This window comes from Loxodonta africana, chromosome 12 (genome assembly GCF_030014295.1).
Source record: "Loxodonta africana isolate mLoxAfr1 chromosome 12, mLoxAfr1.hap2, whole genome shotgun sequence".
NCBI classification, from domain to species: domain Eukaryota; kingdom Metazoa; phylum Chordata; class Mammalia; order Proboscidea; family Elephantidae; genus Loxodonta; species Loxodonta africana.
The window spans coordinates 66,167,478-66,186,775 of NC_087353.1; the positions used below are offsets into that span (position 1 = coordinate 66,167,478).

Genomic DNA, 19,298 nt, shown 5'->3' on the forward strand with positions numbered 1-19,298 from the left:
AACAGCCATGGAAGCAGCAGTCAAGACATCAAAAGACGCATTGCATTGGGTAAATCTGCTGCAAAGGACCTCTTCAAAGTGTTGAAGAGCAAAGATGTCACTCTGAAGACTAAGGTGCGCCTGACCCAAGCCATGGTATTTTCAGTCACATCATATGCATGTGAAAGCTGGACAATGAATAAGGATGACCGAACAAGAGTTGACGCCTTTGAATTGTGGTGTTGGCGAAGAATATTGAATATACCATGGACTGCCGAAAGGACAAACAAATCTGTCTTGGAAGAAGTGCGGCCAGAATTCTCCTTAGAGGCAAGGATGGCGAGACTGCGTCTTTCATACTTTGGACATGTTGTTAGGAGGGATCAGTCCCTGGAGAAGAACATCATGCTTGGCAGAGTACAAGGTCAGCGGAAAAGAGGAAGACCCTCAACGAGGTGGATTGACACAGTGGCTGCAACAATGAGCTCAAGCATAACGATTGTAAGGATGGCGCAGGACCGGGCAGTGTTTCGTTCTGTTGTGCATAGGGTCGCAATGAGTTGGAACCAACTGTACGGCACCTAACAACAACAACATGCACGACAGAACAAAGCACTCTCCAGAACAAAGCGCCATCCTCACGATCGTTGTTATGTTCGAGCCTGTTAAATGAGAACTTAATTTTCTGTGTAAACTTTCACCAAAAACACAATAAAATACTTCAAAAAATAGTTAAACGCAGAATTACCATATGACACAGCAATTCCACTCCTAGGTATATACCCTAAAGAATTGAAAGCAGGGATTCAGACAGAAACTTGTACACCAGTGTTCACTGCAGCACTCTTCACAATAACCAAAAGGTAGAAACAACCCAAGCGTCCATCAGCAGATGACTGGATAAACAAAATGTGCTATATGCATACAATAGAATATTAATATTAAAAAAATTTTTTTCTTTTTTTTTTTTTCAGCCATAAAAAGGGACAAAGTACTGATATATGCTCTAATGTGGATGAACCTCGAAAACATTGTGCTAAATGAAAGAAGCCAGTTAAGAGGACCAGGTATCGTATGATTCCATTTATACGAAATGCCCAGAATAGGGTAATCTATGGAGACAGACAGAATGCAGATTAGTGGCTGCCAGCGGTACAAGGAGGAGGGAATGGGGAGTAACTGTTTAATGGGTACCAGATTTCTTTTCAGGGCAATGAAAATGTTTTAGAATTAGAGGTGGTGATTGCACAACATTGTGAATGTACTAAATGCCATTACATTGTTCACTTTGAAATGCTTATTTTCATATTGTGTGAATTTCACCTCAATTAAACAAATAAAAAATGGCTTCCTCTTTTTTTTTGTGGGAATTAATGAGAAAATGCTTAGCAACCACCTAGAACACAAGAACAATCCCTCAGTAAATATTTGCTTTTATAATTGTTATTGTTACCACCATTGTCATCAGTTTCCTTTGGGATCTTTGTGGAAATTTGCAGATCGTTTGAGAATGCAGGGCTGTAACAAGAACTATATTCACAGTGATTAAATTTGTTTGAAATCTGTCAATGCTATTCTGAGTTCTAGCTCCCCTAGGCCAGGGCCAACTGATCTTGTTTTGAAGTATCTCAGGGCTCCCAACTCCTTTAAGGGAGGTACCTCATCAACTCATCATCTTTATGTGGGTCAAGTAGAAGAATAGCTCAATGGTGACACTGAGTTTGCAGTCCGTTGCACTCACAGGGCCCTGCACAAAAAAAAACCCAGTGCCGTAGAGCCGATTCCAACTCATAGCGACCCTATAGGCCAGAGTAGAACTGCCCCACAGAGTTTCCAAGGAGCGCCTGGCGTAGAGTAGGTGCTCAATAAATACCGGTTGACTTTTGTCCAGTGGTTTAGCCATTGGCATTTGGGGGCATACCATTAGCATTTCCAATAACTTCTCTTTGTTTTGGATGACTTCCTCCTTCTTTGGAAGCACCCCCACTACCTTTTCTAAAGCGATGGGCCTAAGTGGCCATGTTTGTCCCAGTTTACTCTACGTCCTTGTCCTAGCTGATTGGACCAAGGTGGGCACCTGACTCAGAAATTGTAAGCAGTGGGGTCCCAGAAAAACATGTAGACCAGAGGTAGGGTGGAGTATACAATTTAGCTGCTCCTTGGAAACCTTTTGGGGCAGTTCTACTCTGGCCTGTAGGGTTGCTGTGGTTGAAATTGACTTGAAGGCAGCTGGATTGGCTTGGTTTTGGTATGCCTGTAGTTATAACCCCATTTGGGAGTGGGTTGTCTTTGTTATGTTAATGAGGCAAGCTTGTGTATTGTTTGTCTTGGGTCAATCTCTTTTGAGATATAAAAGAGATTAAACAATCGTGCAAGAACAGAGTTGGGGAAGAAAGATGCTAAGCTTCACGAAGATCATTCAGGAGCAGAAGCTCAAAGAGACAAGGACCTTCCTCCAGAGCTGACAGAGGGCAAAAGCCTTCCCCTAGAGCTGGCAACCCGAACTTGGACTTCTAGCCTCCTAAACTGTGAAAGGAAACCCTGGTGGCGTAGTGGTTAAGTGCTACAGCTGCTAACCAAAGAGTTGACAGTTCGAATCCGCCAGGCGCTCCTTGGAAACTTGATAGGGCAGTTCTACTCTGTCCTATAGGGTCGCTATGAGTCGGAATTGACTCGACAGCACTGGGTACTGGGTAAACTGTGAAAAAATAAATTTCTGTTTGTTAAAGCCACCCATTTATGACATTTGTTACAGCAGTACTAGATAACTAAGACAGGTAGTCTGTTTGGGGCTGTGCAAACTGATCAGTCTGGAAGGAGGGAGGGAGGGAGAGAGAGAGAGAGAGAGAGAGAAGGAGGAGAAGGAGAAAGAGAAGAAGAAAATAGTTTACAGCAGAGAGACCACTGGGTTCCAGAGACCTTCAGAGGTACGGAGAGAGAGTGGCTGTGGTTCTGGATGGCTTTCTGGTTCCCAGGGTGGGTCATCCTGAAGCCTGCTACCTTCCCGTGAGTTCCTAACAGTGGGCCCCCTGGGAATGTGAGTTACCATGAATGGTGTAAGCATAAACACAAATCTAATAAATTTTGAATTTTCTCTGGTGTCAAAAAATAAAGAGAACTTTCCCCGCTCTCCCTTTTCTTAGAGCACTTCCTTTAGAAAATTTGTCATTGTAAATCCTTTCTCTGTCTCTTTGAGAGGTACATAAATCTTTTAAAAAACGAAATAAGCCTCTGGCCGGTTTTGCATCCCAGAAATGTCCTTCGTGGGGGCCTTGGAGCCATGTCTTTGAAATGCGACCATCAAGGGGGAAGGCTCCTGTCTCCCTGCCTCTGTAGGAGTTTAGCCTGGCTCCTGGCTCTGAGTTGTAAGAACTTGAAACAGCTTTAATTTTTTCCTTTGGGTAAAGACAATTAACAAGTAATAGGTTGCATCTTCTTAGCTATATAAAGGGATGAGATTTCTTTCTTTCTCTGCAATCTCTGTAGCAGACTGCCTGTGATCTAGTTTAATGCTTATTCAGTAAGAAAACTGATGACTCTGGTTCATGTACACTAATGTTCATTGCTGCATTACTCACAGTAGCCAAAAGGTAGAAACAACCTGTGTCCATCAAATGATGAATGGATAAACAAAATGTGGTCTCTACACACAATGGAATATTACTCAGCCTTATGTAGAAAAAAAAAATTTTTTTTTTTTAATATGTAGAAATGAAGTCCTGATACGTACTACAACTTGGGTGAACCTTGAAAACATTATGCTAAGTGAAACAAAGCCCAAAAAAGTGCCCATGTAGAGGATGCTATACTGACACCTATGTGTACAGGCACCCCTGGTGGTGCAATGGTTAAGCACTCAGTTGCTAACCGAGAAGTTGGAAGTACTAACCTGCCAGCCTCTCCATAGGAGAAAGACCTGGCAATTTGTCCTGTAAAAGATTATAGCCTAGGAAGTGCTATGGGGCAGTTCTACTCTCTCCTGTAGGGTTGCTATAAGTCAGAATCAACTGGCAACAGGCATCTGTATATAGCATCTACTGTACATACACGGTAGAATTTACCATTTAATTGGCTCTCGTTAGTTGCTATCTGGTCTGCTCTGACTCAAGGCTACTCTATGTACAACAGAACAAAACTGTAGCCTGGTCCTGTGCCATCTTCATGACCTGTGGTATGTCTGAGCCCATTGTTGCAGCTATTGTGTCAATCCTTCTCATTGAGGGCTTCCCTTGTTTATACATTTGATGCTCTGCTTTACCAAACATGATGTCACAATACGCGGGTTAATAAAAGCCAGTTCTTGTGGCTCCCTGCACTACTCCTCGCTCTCCCCAATCTGACTGATGAGGATATGTAAGCATCCCCGGCCTTTGATCGGAGGCCAGCTATCCTCCATATCCACCCCCATTTAGGTACAACCTAGGTGACCCCACACTCTCTGACAGGCTGGTGGAGAGTTTTGGGGATGTCTCAGCAGTTTCCAGCTGCTTCCCTTATTTTCCTGGAGAACTGGCAGTGGTCCCAGTAGACTCTGCTCTGTGGGCGTGCAAGCAGTCATTCCTGGGTGGGGAGGAGAATGAAATTGCTGGCTACAGGGCCCAAAGACACAAATTGTCCAATTAAGCCTATTGTGTTCCCAGACAGCACAATAAGCTTAATTGGTTTGTCATTACAACTAGGGGGTGGGGGTGGGTGGGGATCAGAGGTGGTGGGGGTGTATCCTCTGGAGTGGAGTGGGGTTCCGAGGTGTGGGAGGAGGACCATTGAGGCCCACCCAAAGAAATGAGAGGCTGGGCTAAATCCACATACCCTTGGCTCTAACATCTTTGAAAACTTTATCTCTTTCTGATACTTGTGACTTTTTTCCTTTCTCCCAGTGTAATCCATACAGACATATTCGAAATGAAATAAGCTCGTGGGCTGGTTTAGTTTGGGGAGGGGGCAAATTCACTTATTTAACAAATTTTTCTTAATTGGGTACCTATTGATCCAGTTCCGCCACATTGTACACTTCTGGAGTGGGGGTGCGGTTCACACAGAATTCCAAGTACAGGGTGCCCCTGGAGTGTACAGCTTAGCAACCCTGTACCTATTATGTTAGGCTACGGCCAGGGACTAGGTTCTGGGAATACCAGTATCACTACCAGTTGCCATCCAGCCAATTCCAACCCATGGCGACCCCATGTGTGGCAGAGTAGAACTGTGATCCACACAGTTTTCAGTGGCTGATTTTTTGGAAGTAGGTGCCTTTCTTCCAAGGCACCTCTGGGTGAACTTGAACCTCCAACCTTTCAGTTAGCAGAGAGTGCTTTAACTGTTTGCATCGCCCATGGACTGCTCTAGGGATACGGCAGTGAGCAAAACAGACTGCTTCCTGCCCTCGGGGAGGTTATCTTGACTTGTAACAAAGTGATGGACACCAGAGGAGTTCACTAATCCCAGGCATGTCTACCCTAAGCAGAAGGAAAATTACTAGGTTGGATTGTAAACAGAAACAGAAGGCTTGCAATTTCAGGTGCCTATAGGGAAACATTTTCTGAGCTTCTTTATAGTCCCTCCTACCCCCTAGTCTGGGTTGGATGCTCCTCTCCTTTGCTTCCACAGCGTTCTCTACTTCCCTTATCATAGCACTTAGCTTACTGTTTGATATTTGCTTGTCTTTCTTCTGTGTCTCCACCAGGATATTCTTGAACTCCCCTAGCGTAGGGATCAGGGTAGTCTTGCTGTAGCGAGGTTAGCACAGGATCTGGCTCATCCAAAACCCAAATCCATTGCCACTGAGTAGATTCCAACTCATTGTGACCCTGTAGGACAGAGTAGAATTTCTCCGTAGGGTTTCCAAGGCTGTAAATCTTTATGGAAGCAGATTGCCACATCTTTCTCCCATGGAGTGGCTGGTGGATTTGAACCACTAACCTTTCAGTTAGCAGCCAAGCTCTTAACCACTGTACCACCAAGGCTCCTATCTGGCTCATAGTAGATCTCAGTGAATATTTATTATGTGGAAAGATGGGTGGGATGAATGAATGAATGAATGAATGAACCCTTCTCCATGGCCAGTTATGCCCTCAGGGGAGTCCTTAAGGTTCCTGTCTCTTTAGTCTAGTCTTAGTCCCTCCAGTCTAGAACCAGGAAAGAAATTCTCCAAGTCACTAAATAAAGATGCCAACCAACATTTATTAAACATAAACATATACTATGTGCTCATCATTGTGCTAAGAATACAAAATACTACAGGGAGTTCACAGACTCATTCCTGCTGCAGACAAATAGGTAGACACCTAACTCTAAATCAACAGCAGACCTAAATGAAGAGGTGTGTATGAAATGCTGTGAGTTTAACCAGCCCCCCTTGCAGCTGAGTTGATTCTGACTCATAGCGACTATTGAAGTGCAATCAAAATCTCACTTTGTGAAGAGTTAAAGAAATGAGTTTTACTGAGGAATAAACTTAAGTAACTGCAACTTAAGTTGGGCAGCACTGAGTAAAATTACAGAGTGCTCTGACATTCACAAAGGAATGCAGGGTTTTTATACAGTAAGGCTAGCATGACTTCAACCACAAATAGGCCCTTTTCATATCAGTTAATCTATTTTGAAACACATTCATCCTGAGGGCAAGCATTTTTCCAAGAACCACCATGCCTGGAATCATAGTCAAGCAAACATAACCACATTTGTTTGCTAAACATTTACCCAAAAGTGGTGCTTATACTTTATCAGCAGCAGCAGGAGTTTAAAACAAAATGGAGTCTGACCTGTGTCAGCAATTTTAGTTATGCTAAGTGCCTTAGTTTTAGAGTGCCCTTTCACATGACCCAATAGGATAGGGTAGAACTGCCCCACAGGGTTTCCAAGGCTGTAATCTTTATGGAAGCAGACCAACTGCCACATCTTTCTCTCATGGAGGGCAGGGGGGTTTAAACTGCCAACCTTTGGGTTAGCACCCCAGTGCTTAACCACTGTGCCACCAGGGCTCCTTATGCTGTGAGATTACAGGGCAAGAAATGACTCATTCTGAGCAGAGGTGTTGGGGAAGACTTCGTGGAAGAGGCGGTGTTTGAACTGAGCTTTGAAGGATAAAAAAGATTTCCATAGGCAGAGGTGAGAAAGGTATTTCAGGCTGAGGGAACAGCACAGGGTACTGGTTTCATGGAGGGTTTAAGGGACACTACTATTGAATGGCTAGTGCCTAGTGCATGTTGAGAGAAGAGAGTGAGGCTATGTTAAGGAGTGCCTTCAGCCCAGGGTAAACACCTGTTGGCAGTTAGAACCCTTAAGGATTTGTGAAGGTGAGAGTGATATGAGCCTCCTTACCCTCCCCACTCCTTTGTTTAAAAGATGATAATTCTGGCAGTGGTGTGAAAGATGGACTCCAGAAGCAAAATATTGGAAGCAGTGAAGTGTTGGAAGATGCTCCCTTTGAGAGAATGAGAGAATGAAAAAGGATGATTCCGATGGCACAATTCAGGCTTCAGAAGTCAGAGATCAAACTGGGGTGAGTTTTGGAGGAAATTTCATCTTGGAGGGGAAATAGCTACCTGGCTTGTCCATTCCTCTGCTAAACTCTAAGGATGGAGACATTGGCCTGCTTATGCTCATGAGCTGATGTCTACCTAGCTCGTGGCCTCTGGTTAGTATTGCTTTGTCTCAATTTCTGGGCAGCTTTCCTCTATAATATACATGAGAACCTGGTTATTTCTAACCTTTAAGAGAAAGCATTTGGTTGGCAGAAGTGCCAGAGAAGCAGATGCCAGTTCTGTGTATCTGTTAGAATATTCTTGGTTGCAGTTGACAGAAAAGCTCAATTCAAACTGGCTTAAACAATAAAGAAAATTAATTGGCTCAAGTAACTCAAAAGTTCAGGCTTCAGGAGTGGTTTAATATAGCAGCTCACTGAGGCCACCAAAGATGCCTTGGTGGTTTCTCCTCGCTCTCTATTCAGCTTTCCATGCCGTCCTAAACCTGGCTCTCTTTGTGCTTTCAAGATTGTCATAGCAGCTCTTGAGGATACTCGCTTCATCAGTCATCTTGAATCTTCATCCCAGTATTTTCTGCAAAAGTCTCGTTAGACTAGCTTAGGTCACATACTCACTCCTGAACAAATCCCCCTGGCCAGGGGAATGTAATGCACTGATTGCCTCAGTCCACATGTTCTACCTCTGGGAACAGGGAAGGATCAGAACCCTCAGAACCACAGGAATCCCCAAATGGACACTGGAAACTGCTAGGAAAGGGCAACAGGGAAATGGAGGCTGAAGAGATATATCAGTCAGGGTACAGAGGAAGCAGGATGTTTAATAAAGTTTCTGTTTATAAGGTGTACTGGGGTGAATAGTGTCTGTAGGATAAAGAATTACTTTACGTAATTTGGTCTTTGTGCTTGGTTCCTGAGAGATAACTGTAAACCCTTAGTTTCCTGAGCGATTGTACCATCAGATCATATTTGAGAGTTTATGCTAATTACATTACTCTTGGGTAAAGGCTGGCCAGTCTAGAAAGACTTATAGTGTCATATTGGCCTGACTTCAGGGGAGGAGGGAATGAAGGTTGAATTCAATCAATCATGCCCATCTAATGAGATCCCAGTAAAGGCTCTTCTGGTTGGTGAAAGACATTGTAACTCGGGAGAGTTATGCACACTTTTTGGGACATGGAAGCTCTGTGTTGGGGACCTTCCCACATCTTGCCCGTGTGTCTTTCTTTATGCTGGTCCTGAGTTGTGTCCTTTTTGCTGTAATAAAACTGTAATCATAAGTATAGTGCCTTCCTGAGCTCTGCGAGTTGCTCTAGCAAGTTATTGAAACTGAGGGAGTAGTGGGAGCCGGTAGGTGAGAAGCGAGGGGAACCCTGGGTGTCCCCTGAACTTGCTTGTCTCTGTGTTTATATTGCTCCTTATATTACTCAGAAATGATTAGATTTAGGGCACACCCTATACTGATATGGCCTTATTAGCATAAGAAAGAAAACCCTATTACCAAATGGGATTGCATCCACAGGTATAGGGGTCAGGACCGCAACACTTATTTTGGGGGAACACAATTCAATCTACAACAGCCTCCCATTGGCTGAACCTAACTATAAGCAAAAGGGCAAGGGAACCTTTGGATGTAGTTCATATCAACCACAAAGCATGGTAGAGGAGGTAGAGAGTGGATCTAAATGGGCAAATGGACAATATCCAGCACAGGAAGCAATTCTGAATATCCCTGCAGCAAGATAGAACTTTCCAACAGTGCAACAATGGAATGAGCCACCTGATAGAAGAGAATGGAGTTTATGGACAACATGGTAGGGATCAGACATAGGCTGGGAGGTTGGACTAGATAACCATTAAAGTGTTTATCAAGGACTTAAAGAGATTACATGATTCCCTAAGAGACAGAAACGGCCACATAAACGAGAGACTCCATCAGCCTGAGAGTAGAAGAACTAGATGGTGCCCGGCTACCACCAATGACCACCCTGACAGGGAACACAACAGAGAATCCCTGATGGAGCAGGAAAAAAGTGGGAAGCAGACCTCAAATTCTAGTAAAAAGACCAGATTTAATGATCTGACTGAGACTGGAGGGACCCCAGAGGTCATGGCCTCCAGGCTCTCTGTTAGCCCAAAACCGAAACCATTCCCGAAGCCAACTCTTCAGACAAAGATTAGACTGGACTGTAAGACATAAATTGATACTGGCGAGGAGTGTGTTTCTTAGCTCAAGTAGACACATGAGACTATGTGGGCAGCTCCTGTCTGGAGGCAAGACAAGAAGGCAGAGGGGGACAGGAGCTGGCTGAATGGACACGGGAAATACAGGGTGGAGAGGAGTGTGCTGTCTCATTGTAGGGAGAGCAACTCAGGTCACATAACAATGTGCGAATAAGTTCTTGTATGAGAAACTGACTCGAATCGTAAACTTTCACTTAAAGCACAATATAAAAAAAAAAAAAAGACATTACATGATTCCATGAAAGCCACTACCACCAGCAGCTCTTCTGCTTTATCCTTAGATGGGATAATAATGATAGTTTTAATAGTAATAATAATAATAACAGCCACCACCACAACTGCTAACATGTAATGAGTGCACTGTAAGTGAGGTACTATGCTAAGTCTTTTGCATGTAAAACCTTATTCAGTCCTCCTAGCAACCCTAAGAGGTTGGTACTTTTACTGATTCCATTTTACAAATGAAGAGACTGAAGGTGAGAAAGATATTAACTCACTGGAGGTCACGCAACTAGTAACTAGCAGAGCTGCAATTTGGACTCAGCTTTCAGCAAAGGATTGGCGTAGACTGAAAGCCAGAAACAGGAGAGGTCTTGCAGTGAGAGTGAGGAGGCTGCATGGACTTCCTCTGAAAATCACGGAACCCCAAGGAGTGGGCATCTCCAAGGGTGGGACCTACAGTCTCTTCGCATTGTGCAGATGCATGGCCTTGGCTGGCTTCTAGAACAGTCTGGGTCATCAGTTTCAGTTCTTCCCGACGGCTCACTAGAGTTCAGGCAGCTTTTCAGTTCTTGGCTGAATCATCTGCCAGATGAATACACAAACAAAACTACCTTTCCCTCCAGCTGGGAAAGGAGAGCTATAAATAATATTGAGGTTCCTCCCGGAACCAGGATTCTCACAGGAGACAGGACACTGGTGGCAACCAAGGCCTGTCAGTCTTCCCCTCCCCCAAAGTCTACGCCTGGTTTCTGCCGATCTGTGTGTCTTGGCAACTGAATGAGAGTGATGCCTTCCAGGGGCATCCACACAGAGCAGCAGACTCATTGTGCCTGTGGCTCTTGTGTCTGGGCTTTTGTTTTTCAGAGAGGAAGTTACTGTCTTCAGCACCACGTGGCACACAGTGGGGAAACATACTGTACGGCAGGCGACTAAAAAATAAAATTCTTCTTGTTTCAGGCTAGGAGAAGCTGTGTTTCATTGGGCTATTAGTCCTATGGACTAGTTTCTTCTTTGAGTCTTTGGTTTCCTGCATTCTCTTTTGATCCAGATGACTAGAGACCAATAGTTGTATCTTAGATGGCCACTTTTGAGCCTTTAAGACCCCAGATGCTACTCATCAAACCAGGATCAGATAACACTTTCCTGACGACTTATCCTGCTCAGGTTCGTCCCACTTTCTGTCTTGCATTAGCCAGAGTCAGCTTCTATTGCTTGCAACCAAATGAAACTTCAGTTATATAACCTCTCTGAGCCTCAGTTTCTTCATCTATAAAATGTTGTTATTAGTTGTCATCGAGTCAAGTCTGACTTATGGTGACCCCATGTATGCAGAGTAGAACTGTCCTCCATAGGGTTTTCAAGGCTGTGACCTTTCAGAAGCAGATCGTCAGGCGTGTCTTCTGAGGTGCCTCTGGGTAGGTTTGAACTACCAACATTTTGGCCAGTAGTGCAGCACTTAACCATCTGCCCCACCTAGGGACTCCTGTCTGTAGAATCAAGGGTAATAATAATACCTTCCATTTATTCATTTTAATAAAGATTACATCAGTTAACTCAGTTAATGTTCACCCTGAGGGTGACAATGATATCATGTATATTAGTTGTCTATGGCTGCTGTAACAAATTGTCACAAAATTAGTGGCTTAAAAAGGAGCCCTGGAGGACATCTAAGTCAATTGGCATAATAAAATCTGTTAAGAAAACATTCTGCATCCCACTTTGGAGAGTGGTGTCTGGTGTCTTAAATGCTAGGAAGCAGCCATCTAAGATGCATCAATTGGTCTCAACCCACCTGGAGCAAAGGAGAATGAAGAACACCAAGGACACAAGGTAATTACGAGCCCAAGAGACAGAAAGAGCCACATAAACCAGAGACCACACCAGCCTGAGACCAGAAGGACTAGACGGTGCCTGGCTACAACCGATGACTGCCCTGACAGGGAATACAACAGAGAACCCCTGAGGGACCAGGAGAGCAGTGGGATGCAGATCCCAAATTCTCTTAAAAAGACCAGATTTAATGGTCTGAGACTAGAAGGACCCCGGTGATCATGGCCCCCAGATCTTCTGTTGGCCCAGGACAGGAACCATTCTTCAGACAGGGATTGGACTGGACAATGGGTTGGAGAGGGATGCTGGTGAGGAGTGAGCTTCTTGGATCAGGTGGACACTTGAGACTAGGTTGGCATCTCCTGTCTGGAGGGGAGATGAGAGGGTAGAGGGGGTTAGAAGCTGGCGAAATGGACACAAAAAGAAAGAGTGGAGGGAGGGAACAGGCTGTCTCATTAGGGGGAGAGTAACTGGGAGTATGTAGCAAGGTGTATGTAAGTTTTTGTGTGAGAGACTGACTTGATTTGTAAACTTTCACTTAAAGCACAATAAAAAAAAAAAAGGAGCCTTGGTTGTGCAGTGGTTAAGCGCTGGGCTGCTAACCAAAAGACTGGTAGGTTTAGCCCATCAGGAGAAAGATCTGGCAGTCTGCTTTTATAAAGATTGTTGTTAGGTGCCGTTGAGTTGGTTCTGACTCATAATGACCCTGTGTACCTCAGAACGAAACACTGCCTGGTCCTGTGCCGTGCTCACAATTGTTGCTATGCCTGATCCCATTGTTGCAGCAACTGTGTCAATCCATCTCGTTGAGGGTCTTCCCTTTTTCCACTCACCCTGTACTTTACCAAGCATGATGTCCTTCTGCAGGGACTGATCCCCCCTGACAACATCTTCAAAGTATGTAAGATGCAGTTTCACCATCCTTGTGTCTAAGAAGCACTCTAGTTGTACTTCTTCCAATACAGATTTGCTCATTCTTTTGGCAGTCCATGGTATATTCAATATTCTTCGCCAACACCACAATTCAAAGGCATCAGTTCCTCTTTGGTCTTCCTTATTCATTGTCTAGCTTTCTACATGCATACGATCTGGTTGAAAATACCATAGCTTGGGTCAGAGGCATCTTAGTATTCAAGGTGACATCTTTGTTTTTCAATACTTTAAGGAGGTCCTTTGCAGCAGATTTGTCCAATGCAATGTATCTTTTAATTTCTTGACTGCTGCTTCCATAGGTGTTGATTGTGGATCCAAGTAAAATGAAATCCTTGACAACTTCAATCTTTTCTCCATTTATCATGATGTTGATTATTGTGAGGATTTTTGTTTTCTTTACGTTGAAGTGAAAACCATAATGAAGGCTGTGGTCTTTGATCTTCATCAGTAAGTGCTTCAGGTCCTCTTCACTTTCATCTAGCATGGTTGTGTAATCTGCATAATGCAGGTTGTTAATGAGTTTTCCTGCAATCCTGATGCCCCATTCGTCTTCATATAGTCTAGTTTCTTGGATTATTTCTTCAGCATACAGATTGAAAGGTATGGTGAAAGGATACAACCCTGACGCATATCTTTCCTGACTTTAAACCACGCAGTATCCCCTTATTCTGTCCCAACAATTGCCTCTGGATCTATGTACAAGTTCCTCAGGAGCACAATGAAGTTTTCTGGAATTCCCACTCTTCGTAATGTTATCTATAATTTGTTATGATCCACATAGTCAAATGCCTTTGCATAGTCAATAAAACACAGGTAAACAGCCTTGGAAACCCTATGGGGCAGTTCTACTTTGTCCTCATAGGATCGCTATGAGTTGGAATCAACAGCGACAAGTTTGGTTTGGATAGTGGCTTAAAACAATCCAAACTTACCCGCTTACAGTTCTAGAGGTCAGAAGTCTGAAATGGGTCAGCAGGCTGCATTCCAACAAGAAGCTCTAGGGGAGAATCTGTTTGCTTTCCTTTTCCAGCTTCTAAAGGCTGCTGCGTTTTTTGGGTTGTGGCCCTGAGTCTCTCTGACCTCTGCTTCCTTCATCATGAGTCTTACTCTGACTCTGATTCTCCCGCCTCCCTCTTCTAAGGACACTTGTGATGATATTGGGCCCACGAGGGTAATCCAACATCATCTCCCCACCTCAGGATTCTTAACTCAACCTTATCTGCAAAGTCCCTTTTGCCTTATAACATAACATATTCATGGTTTCTGGAGATTTAGGATGTGGACATCTTTGGGGGTCATTATTCAGCTTAACCACATCATGTGCCCAGAGTTTGGACTTACAAACATTTATGTGCGAGATACCCAGAAGAAGAAGTTGTATCTCCCACCTTCAAAATCCCTTTGGGAGGCAAAATATTTACACAGTCACCAAAAACCCAGGCAGAACGTGGTCAGTGCTGCCGTGGCAGGTAGAGATGAGGTACTGAGATGATGAACGGGAGGAGTCTTTCTTCTTCCCTGGTATCTCCTTTCCTCAGAGCTGCAGCTTACAGCCTTATAGACTGAGCTTTGCCCAACTCTGGGTGGCAGCATTCACAGGAATTACGAGGGGAAGTCATCCCCTTGAGGTGCGTGACCAGTAGCCCTGCCTTGTGCTCAGATAGGAAGTCGGAGGCTTTGGGAAAGACCCAGTGGAATCTCCCCACTAGATCACCAGAGGGAGTTGCTTTCTGCTTTTATTGATGCTTTGGTATATTCCACTTGGACTCTGCAGGGGAGTTTTTTTTTTTTTTCTTTTCATTTTTAACAGCATTTTATTTTTTTGGTGTTTTTAAAAAATTGTGGTAAAAATATATATAACATAATATTTGCCAATCCAGCATTTTTTACATGTACCATTTAGTGACCTGATTACATTAATCATATTATGCATCCGTCACCAGTTATCTGCTGCCAAATTTTCCATCACCATTAACATATACTCAGTGCTTCCTAGACAGTGACTCTTCCTTTCCTCCTCTCTCCTCCCTGGTAATCATTGATAAATTCTAGTCTCTATTTAAAAAAAAACAAACTTGCTGCTGTTAGTTGATTCCAGCTCATGGTGACCCTATGTGATGCAAAGTAGAACTGCTCCATAGGGTTGTCCTGGCTGTAATCTTTGCAGAAGCAGATTACTAGGCCTTTCTTCCACGGCTCTGTTAGGTATATTTGAATGACCAACCTTTTGGTGAGTAACCGAGCGCAACTTGCGCCAGCCAAGGACTTTCTGGTCTCAATACATTTGCCTGTTCTAGATAATTCATGTAAGTGGGATCGTAGAATATTTTTCCTTTTGTGACTGACTTGCTTCACTCAGCATAATGTTTGGAGAGAATATTCTTGTTTCATACTTGGCCTAGGGTCCGGCAGGTATGTGGATGGCAAAGAGGAAGTGGGGAGTAAGAGAGAGGCATGGTATCCTCCTCCAACTTCTCAGAGCTTGGAGACAGTGTATCAATTAGAAACAGGTCAAAAACCCATTGCCATCGAGTTGATTCTGACTCATAGCGACAGCCCCATAATCTCCAAAGAGCGCCTGGTAGACTGGAACTGCTATCCAAATAGTAGCTGTAGCACTTAATGTCTACGCCACCAGGTTTTCCAGAAACAGGTCAGGACTGTCCAAAGTACAAGAAATCAGCTACCTAAATTATTTACCATTTGAGTTGTTCAGCAAAAGCAGGAACTTTGCAGATCTTCCGTCAACATAGTAAAACACCACTGCTAAGAGCAATAAGAATAAAGAAGGCTGAAGAAGAATGGATGCCTTTGAATTGTGGTGTTGGTGAAGAATATTGAATATACCATGGACTGCCAAAAGAAAGAACAAATCTGTCTTGGTAGAAGTACAGCTAGAATGCTCCTTAGAGGCAAGGATGGCAAGACTATGTCTCACATACTTTGGACGTGTTATCAGGAAGGATCAGTCCCTGGAGAAGGATATCATGCTTGATAGGGTAGGGGGTTAGCAAAGAAGAGCAAGACCTTCACTGAGATGGATTGACACTGTGGCTGCAACAATGGGCTCAAGCATAGCAAGGATTGTGAGGATGGTGCAGGACCAGGTAGTGTTTTGTTCTGTTGTACATAGGGTCACTATGAGTTGGAATCGACTCGACGGCACCTAACAACAACAACAACAGCAATGACGAAAGTCTATGAGCAAATAAATTGAGGTCCTACCTCTACCAGGTCCAAGTTGACTTTGCCCAGCCCCTCAGACCTTGGGGCCATTGATTCTGGGGCTGGCCAGGGCTGCGGTGACTTTTCGTCATTTGGTGGTGAGTCCACAGCCTCTCAACTGGTGTTTGTTCCATTACCTATAGCAATGGCACTGGTCCATGTGACTCTACTTTCCCAGACCAAAAACAGCACATGTGTCTCCGTAAGAATTCATTACTTAGTGTGTGCCAACTATGTGGCAAGTACAAAGGTCTTAAAATTTATTTATACATTTAATCTTTTTGTTAAAAACAGCTCTCTTGAGATAAAATTCACATACCATACAATTTACCCACTTAAAGTGCACAATTCAATGGTTTTTACAATATTCACAGAGTTGCACAACCATCACCACAATTAATTTTAGGACATTTTCATCACTGCACAAAGAAACCCAGTACCTATTAGCGGTCATTCCCCATGTCCCCCCACCCTATTCCTCCTCCCAGCTCTGTTGTTGTTGCTAGGTGCCCTTGAGTTGATTTTGACTCATAGTGACCCCATGTGACAGAGTAGAACTTCCTCATAGTTTTCTAGGCTGTGATCTTTGTGGGAGCAGATGGCTGGGCCTTTCTCCCAAGGAACCACTGAGTGGGTTCCAGCAGCCAACTTTTGGGCTAGCGGCTGAGTGTTTAACCAATGCACCACCAGGGCTTTTTTGCCCAGCCCTAGGCAACCACTAATCTGTTTTCTGTTTCTGTGAGTTTGCTTATTCTGGACATTTCATATAAGTGGAGTCATGCAATACGTGGTCTTTTGTGATGGACTTCTTTCCCTTAGCATAATGTTTTCAAGCTTCATCCACGTAGTGTGTATCAGCACTTCATTCCCCTTTATGGCTGAAAATACTCCTTGTATGGATGTACCACATTTTGTTTATTCATTCATCAGTTAATGGACATTTGGGTTGTTTCCTTTTTTTTTGGTCATTATAATGATGCTATAAACATTCTTGTACAAGCTTTTGTGTGGACGTATGTTTTTAGTTCTCTTAGGAGCGGAATTGTTGGGTCTGTGCTAACTCTATGTTTAACTTTTTGAGAGTCTGCCAGACTATTTTTCAAAGGGACTGCACCATTTCACATTTTCACCAACAGCGTACAAGGGTTCCAACGTCCCCACATCCTCCCCAGCACATTTTATTATCTGTCTTTTTGATTACAGACATTCTAATGGGTATGAAGTGGTATCTCACTGTGGTTTTGATTTGCATTTCTCTGAGGGCTAATGATGTTGAGCATCTTTTCACGTGCTTATTGGCCATTTGTAGAACTTCTTTAGAGAAATGTCTATTCAAATCCTTTGGCCATTTTTAAATTGGATACATTTCAACTTAGATGGTCTCCTTCACAAAATCCACTGTAGATTAGTGATTCACAGTGGGGGCTCTGAAGTCAGATGAATCCAACTTGGCCACTTACTAGTACATGACCTTGGCTACTCTGTCCCAAGAGACCTCAGTTTTTCCTATCTACACAATGGGGATAGAACATTACCTACTTCATAGGGTGTTGTGATGATTAAACTATAGATAAGTATATGAAGCTTTATTTTCTGTATGTGTGGTGTAGACTGGTCTACAAATACCAGCCTATGCCATGGGGAATTTGAGCTACCTATATCGACGAGTCGGTGGCGACTGGTTTGTCTGCTTGTTTTTTACACAGAAGGAAACTTCAAGCCTGGAAGACAGTGTCTGTCAAGGTTTTAGTAAGAGCTCAGTAAACGTTGGCCGCAACAGTCACAGCACCAGGGCTTCCTGAGTTCTTCCTATTTTTATTATGTGCAAATAGGTGATCTCATTTCATCTGCACGGCAACCTTGCAAGGTAGGTATGATCATCTCTGTTTTACAAATGAGGAAATTGAGGTTTAGGGAATTGAAGCAATGGGTTCAGGGCTACAAAGCTGGTAAGAGGGCAGAGCAGAGAGTCCAACTAGATCTGTGTGACTCACAGCCCTCCTCAGATGTTTAGTTTCAGTCAAGTTTGTAGCCTGAATCTGAGTCTCCACTTAGTGTTTCTGCTGTTCAAATGCAACTGTAATTAAGCAAGTGCCATCAGAAAGGAATCAGAGAAGAACCCAGATCATTAAATCGTCAACAGGAAAAGATACAGCTATCCTGAGAATGAAGCTCATCTTGCTTTGGGCATGTTCTCCTCCCTTATTTTAGCACGTTCTCCTTTAGCGTGCCTTGGGTTTTTTTTCTCAGAGAACCTCGTGGAACTAACTGGAAAATAGTGAAAGCTTGCGCCCTCTTCTGGAACCAGTTTGGGATTTCTGTGTAGTTCCTTATAGCAACATTGGGTGTCGCCTTTGAGTTGTGTGAAGCCAATTTCCCCAGAGGTTGACAAAATGTATCATTTTTCGAGAGCTCCTACCTCTCTAAGATCTAGCTTTGAGGTATATTCATTACTAGTTCTCCCACCCCAACTCAGCCCATATAATCTGGTTCTCATTTAATCCACTCAAGCAGTGTCCTGAAAGAGGAGGGCTCTCTGCAGCTGGATAAGGCTTGAATTTGAAGATGGGTTCCATGGTGGTAACTTTGCGGTTGACTTCTCTGTGAAAAAGGGGGATGATAACCTAAGGATGGAAGATAGTTTATGCAAAGCTCCTACAAGCTTAGGGCTTCTTTTTCCCAGAGTTCCCTGAATTGTCCATTCTTGGAAAAGCCATCTGCTCACATGTGTGTCAGTGCTAGGCTGTGGGCAACTGTGGGCTCCTTGGGGGCAGAGACTTTTTTTCCCTCCTTTCTTTTAACCCTCCTTCCCTCCATTTCAGTACATAAATATTTATTAAATACCTATTATGTGTCAGGCACTGGGAATGTAACAGAGAAAAGACAGAAAATTTCTCTGCCTTCATGGAGTTTATACTCTAACTTCTTATCGCTTGTATGTTCTTACTACCTAGCACATTGTTAGATGCCCTCGAGTTGGTTCCAATTCATAGCAACTCCATATATAACAGAATGAAACATTGCCTGGTCCTGTGCCGTCCTCACAATATTAGATATTTTGAGCCCATTGTTGCAGCAACTGTGTCAATCCATCTCATTGAGGGCCTTCCTCTTTTTCGCTGACCCTCTACATTACCCAGAATGATGTCTTTCTCGAGGGACTGATCCCTCCCGATCACATGTCCAAAGTAAATGAGATGAAGTCTCGCCATCCTCACTTCTAATGAACACCCTGTTTGTACTTCTTCCAAGACAGATTTTTTCATTCTTCTGGCAGTCCATGGTATATTTGATAAGTATGTATAAGGATGGTGAAAGGATACAATCCTGAAGCAGACCCTCCCTGACTTTAAACCACACAGCATCCCTCTGTTCTGTTCAAATGACT

At 43.6% G+C, this 19,298-nt stretch overlaps 1 protein-coding gene across 1 annotated transcript in view; it reads left to right on the forward strand.

The window, feature by feature from the left end:
- The first annotated feature begins 973 nt into the window (after positions 1-973).
- Positions 974-19,298, forward strand: part of SNX29 (sorting nexin 29) — a 662,332-nt gene continuing 644,007 nt past the window's right edge. The window contains exon 1 of the mRNA XM_064295605.1: positions 974-1,046. Coding sequence (XP_064151675.1) covers positions 989-1,046 — 58 coding nt within the window. The 5' untranslated portion in view covers positions 974-988. The remainder of the gene's footprint in view (positions 1,047-19,298) is intronic.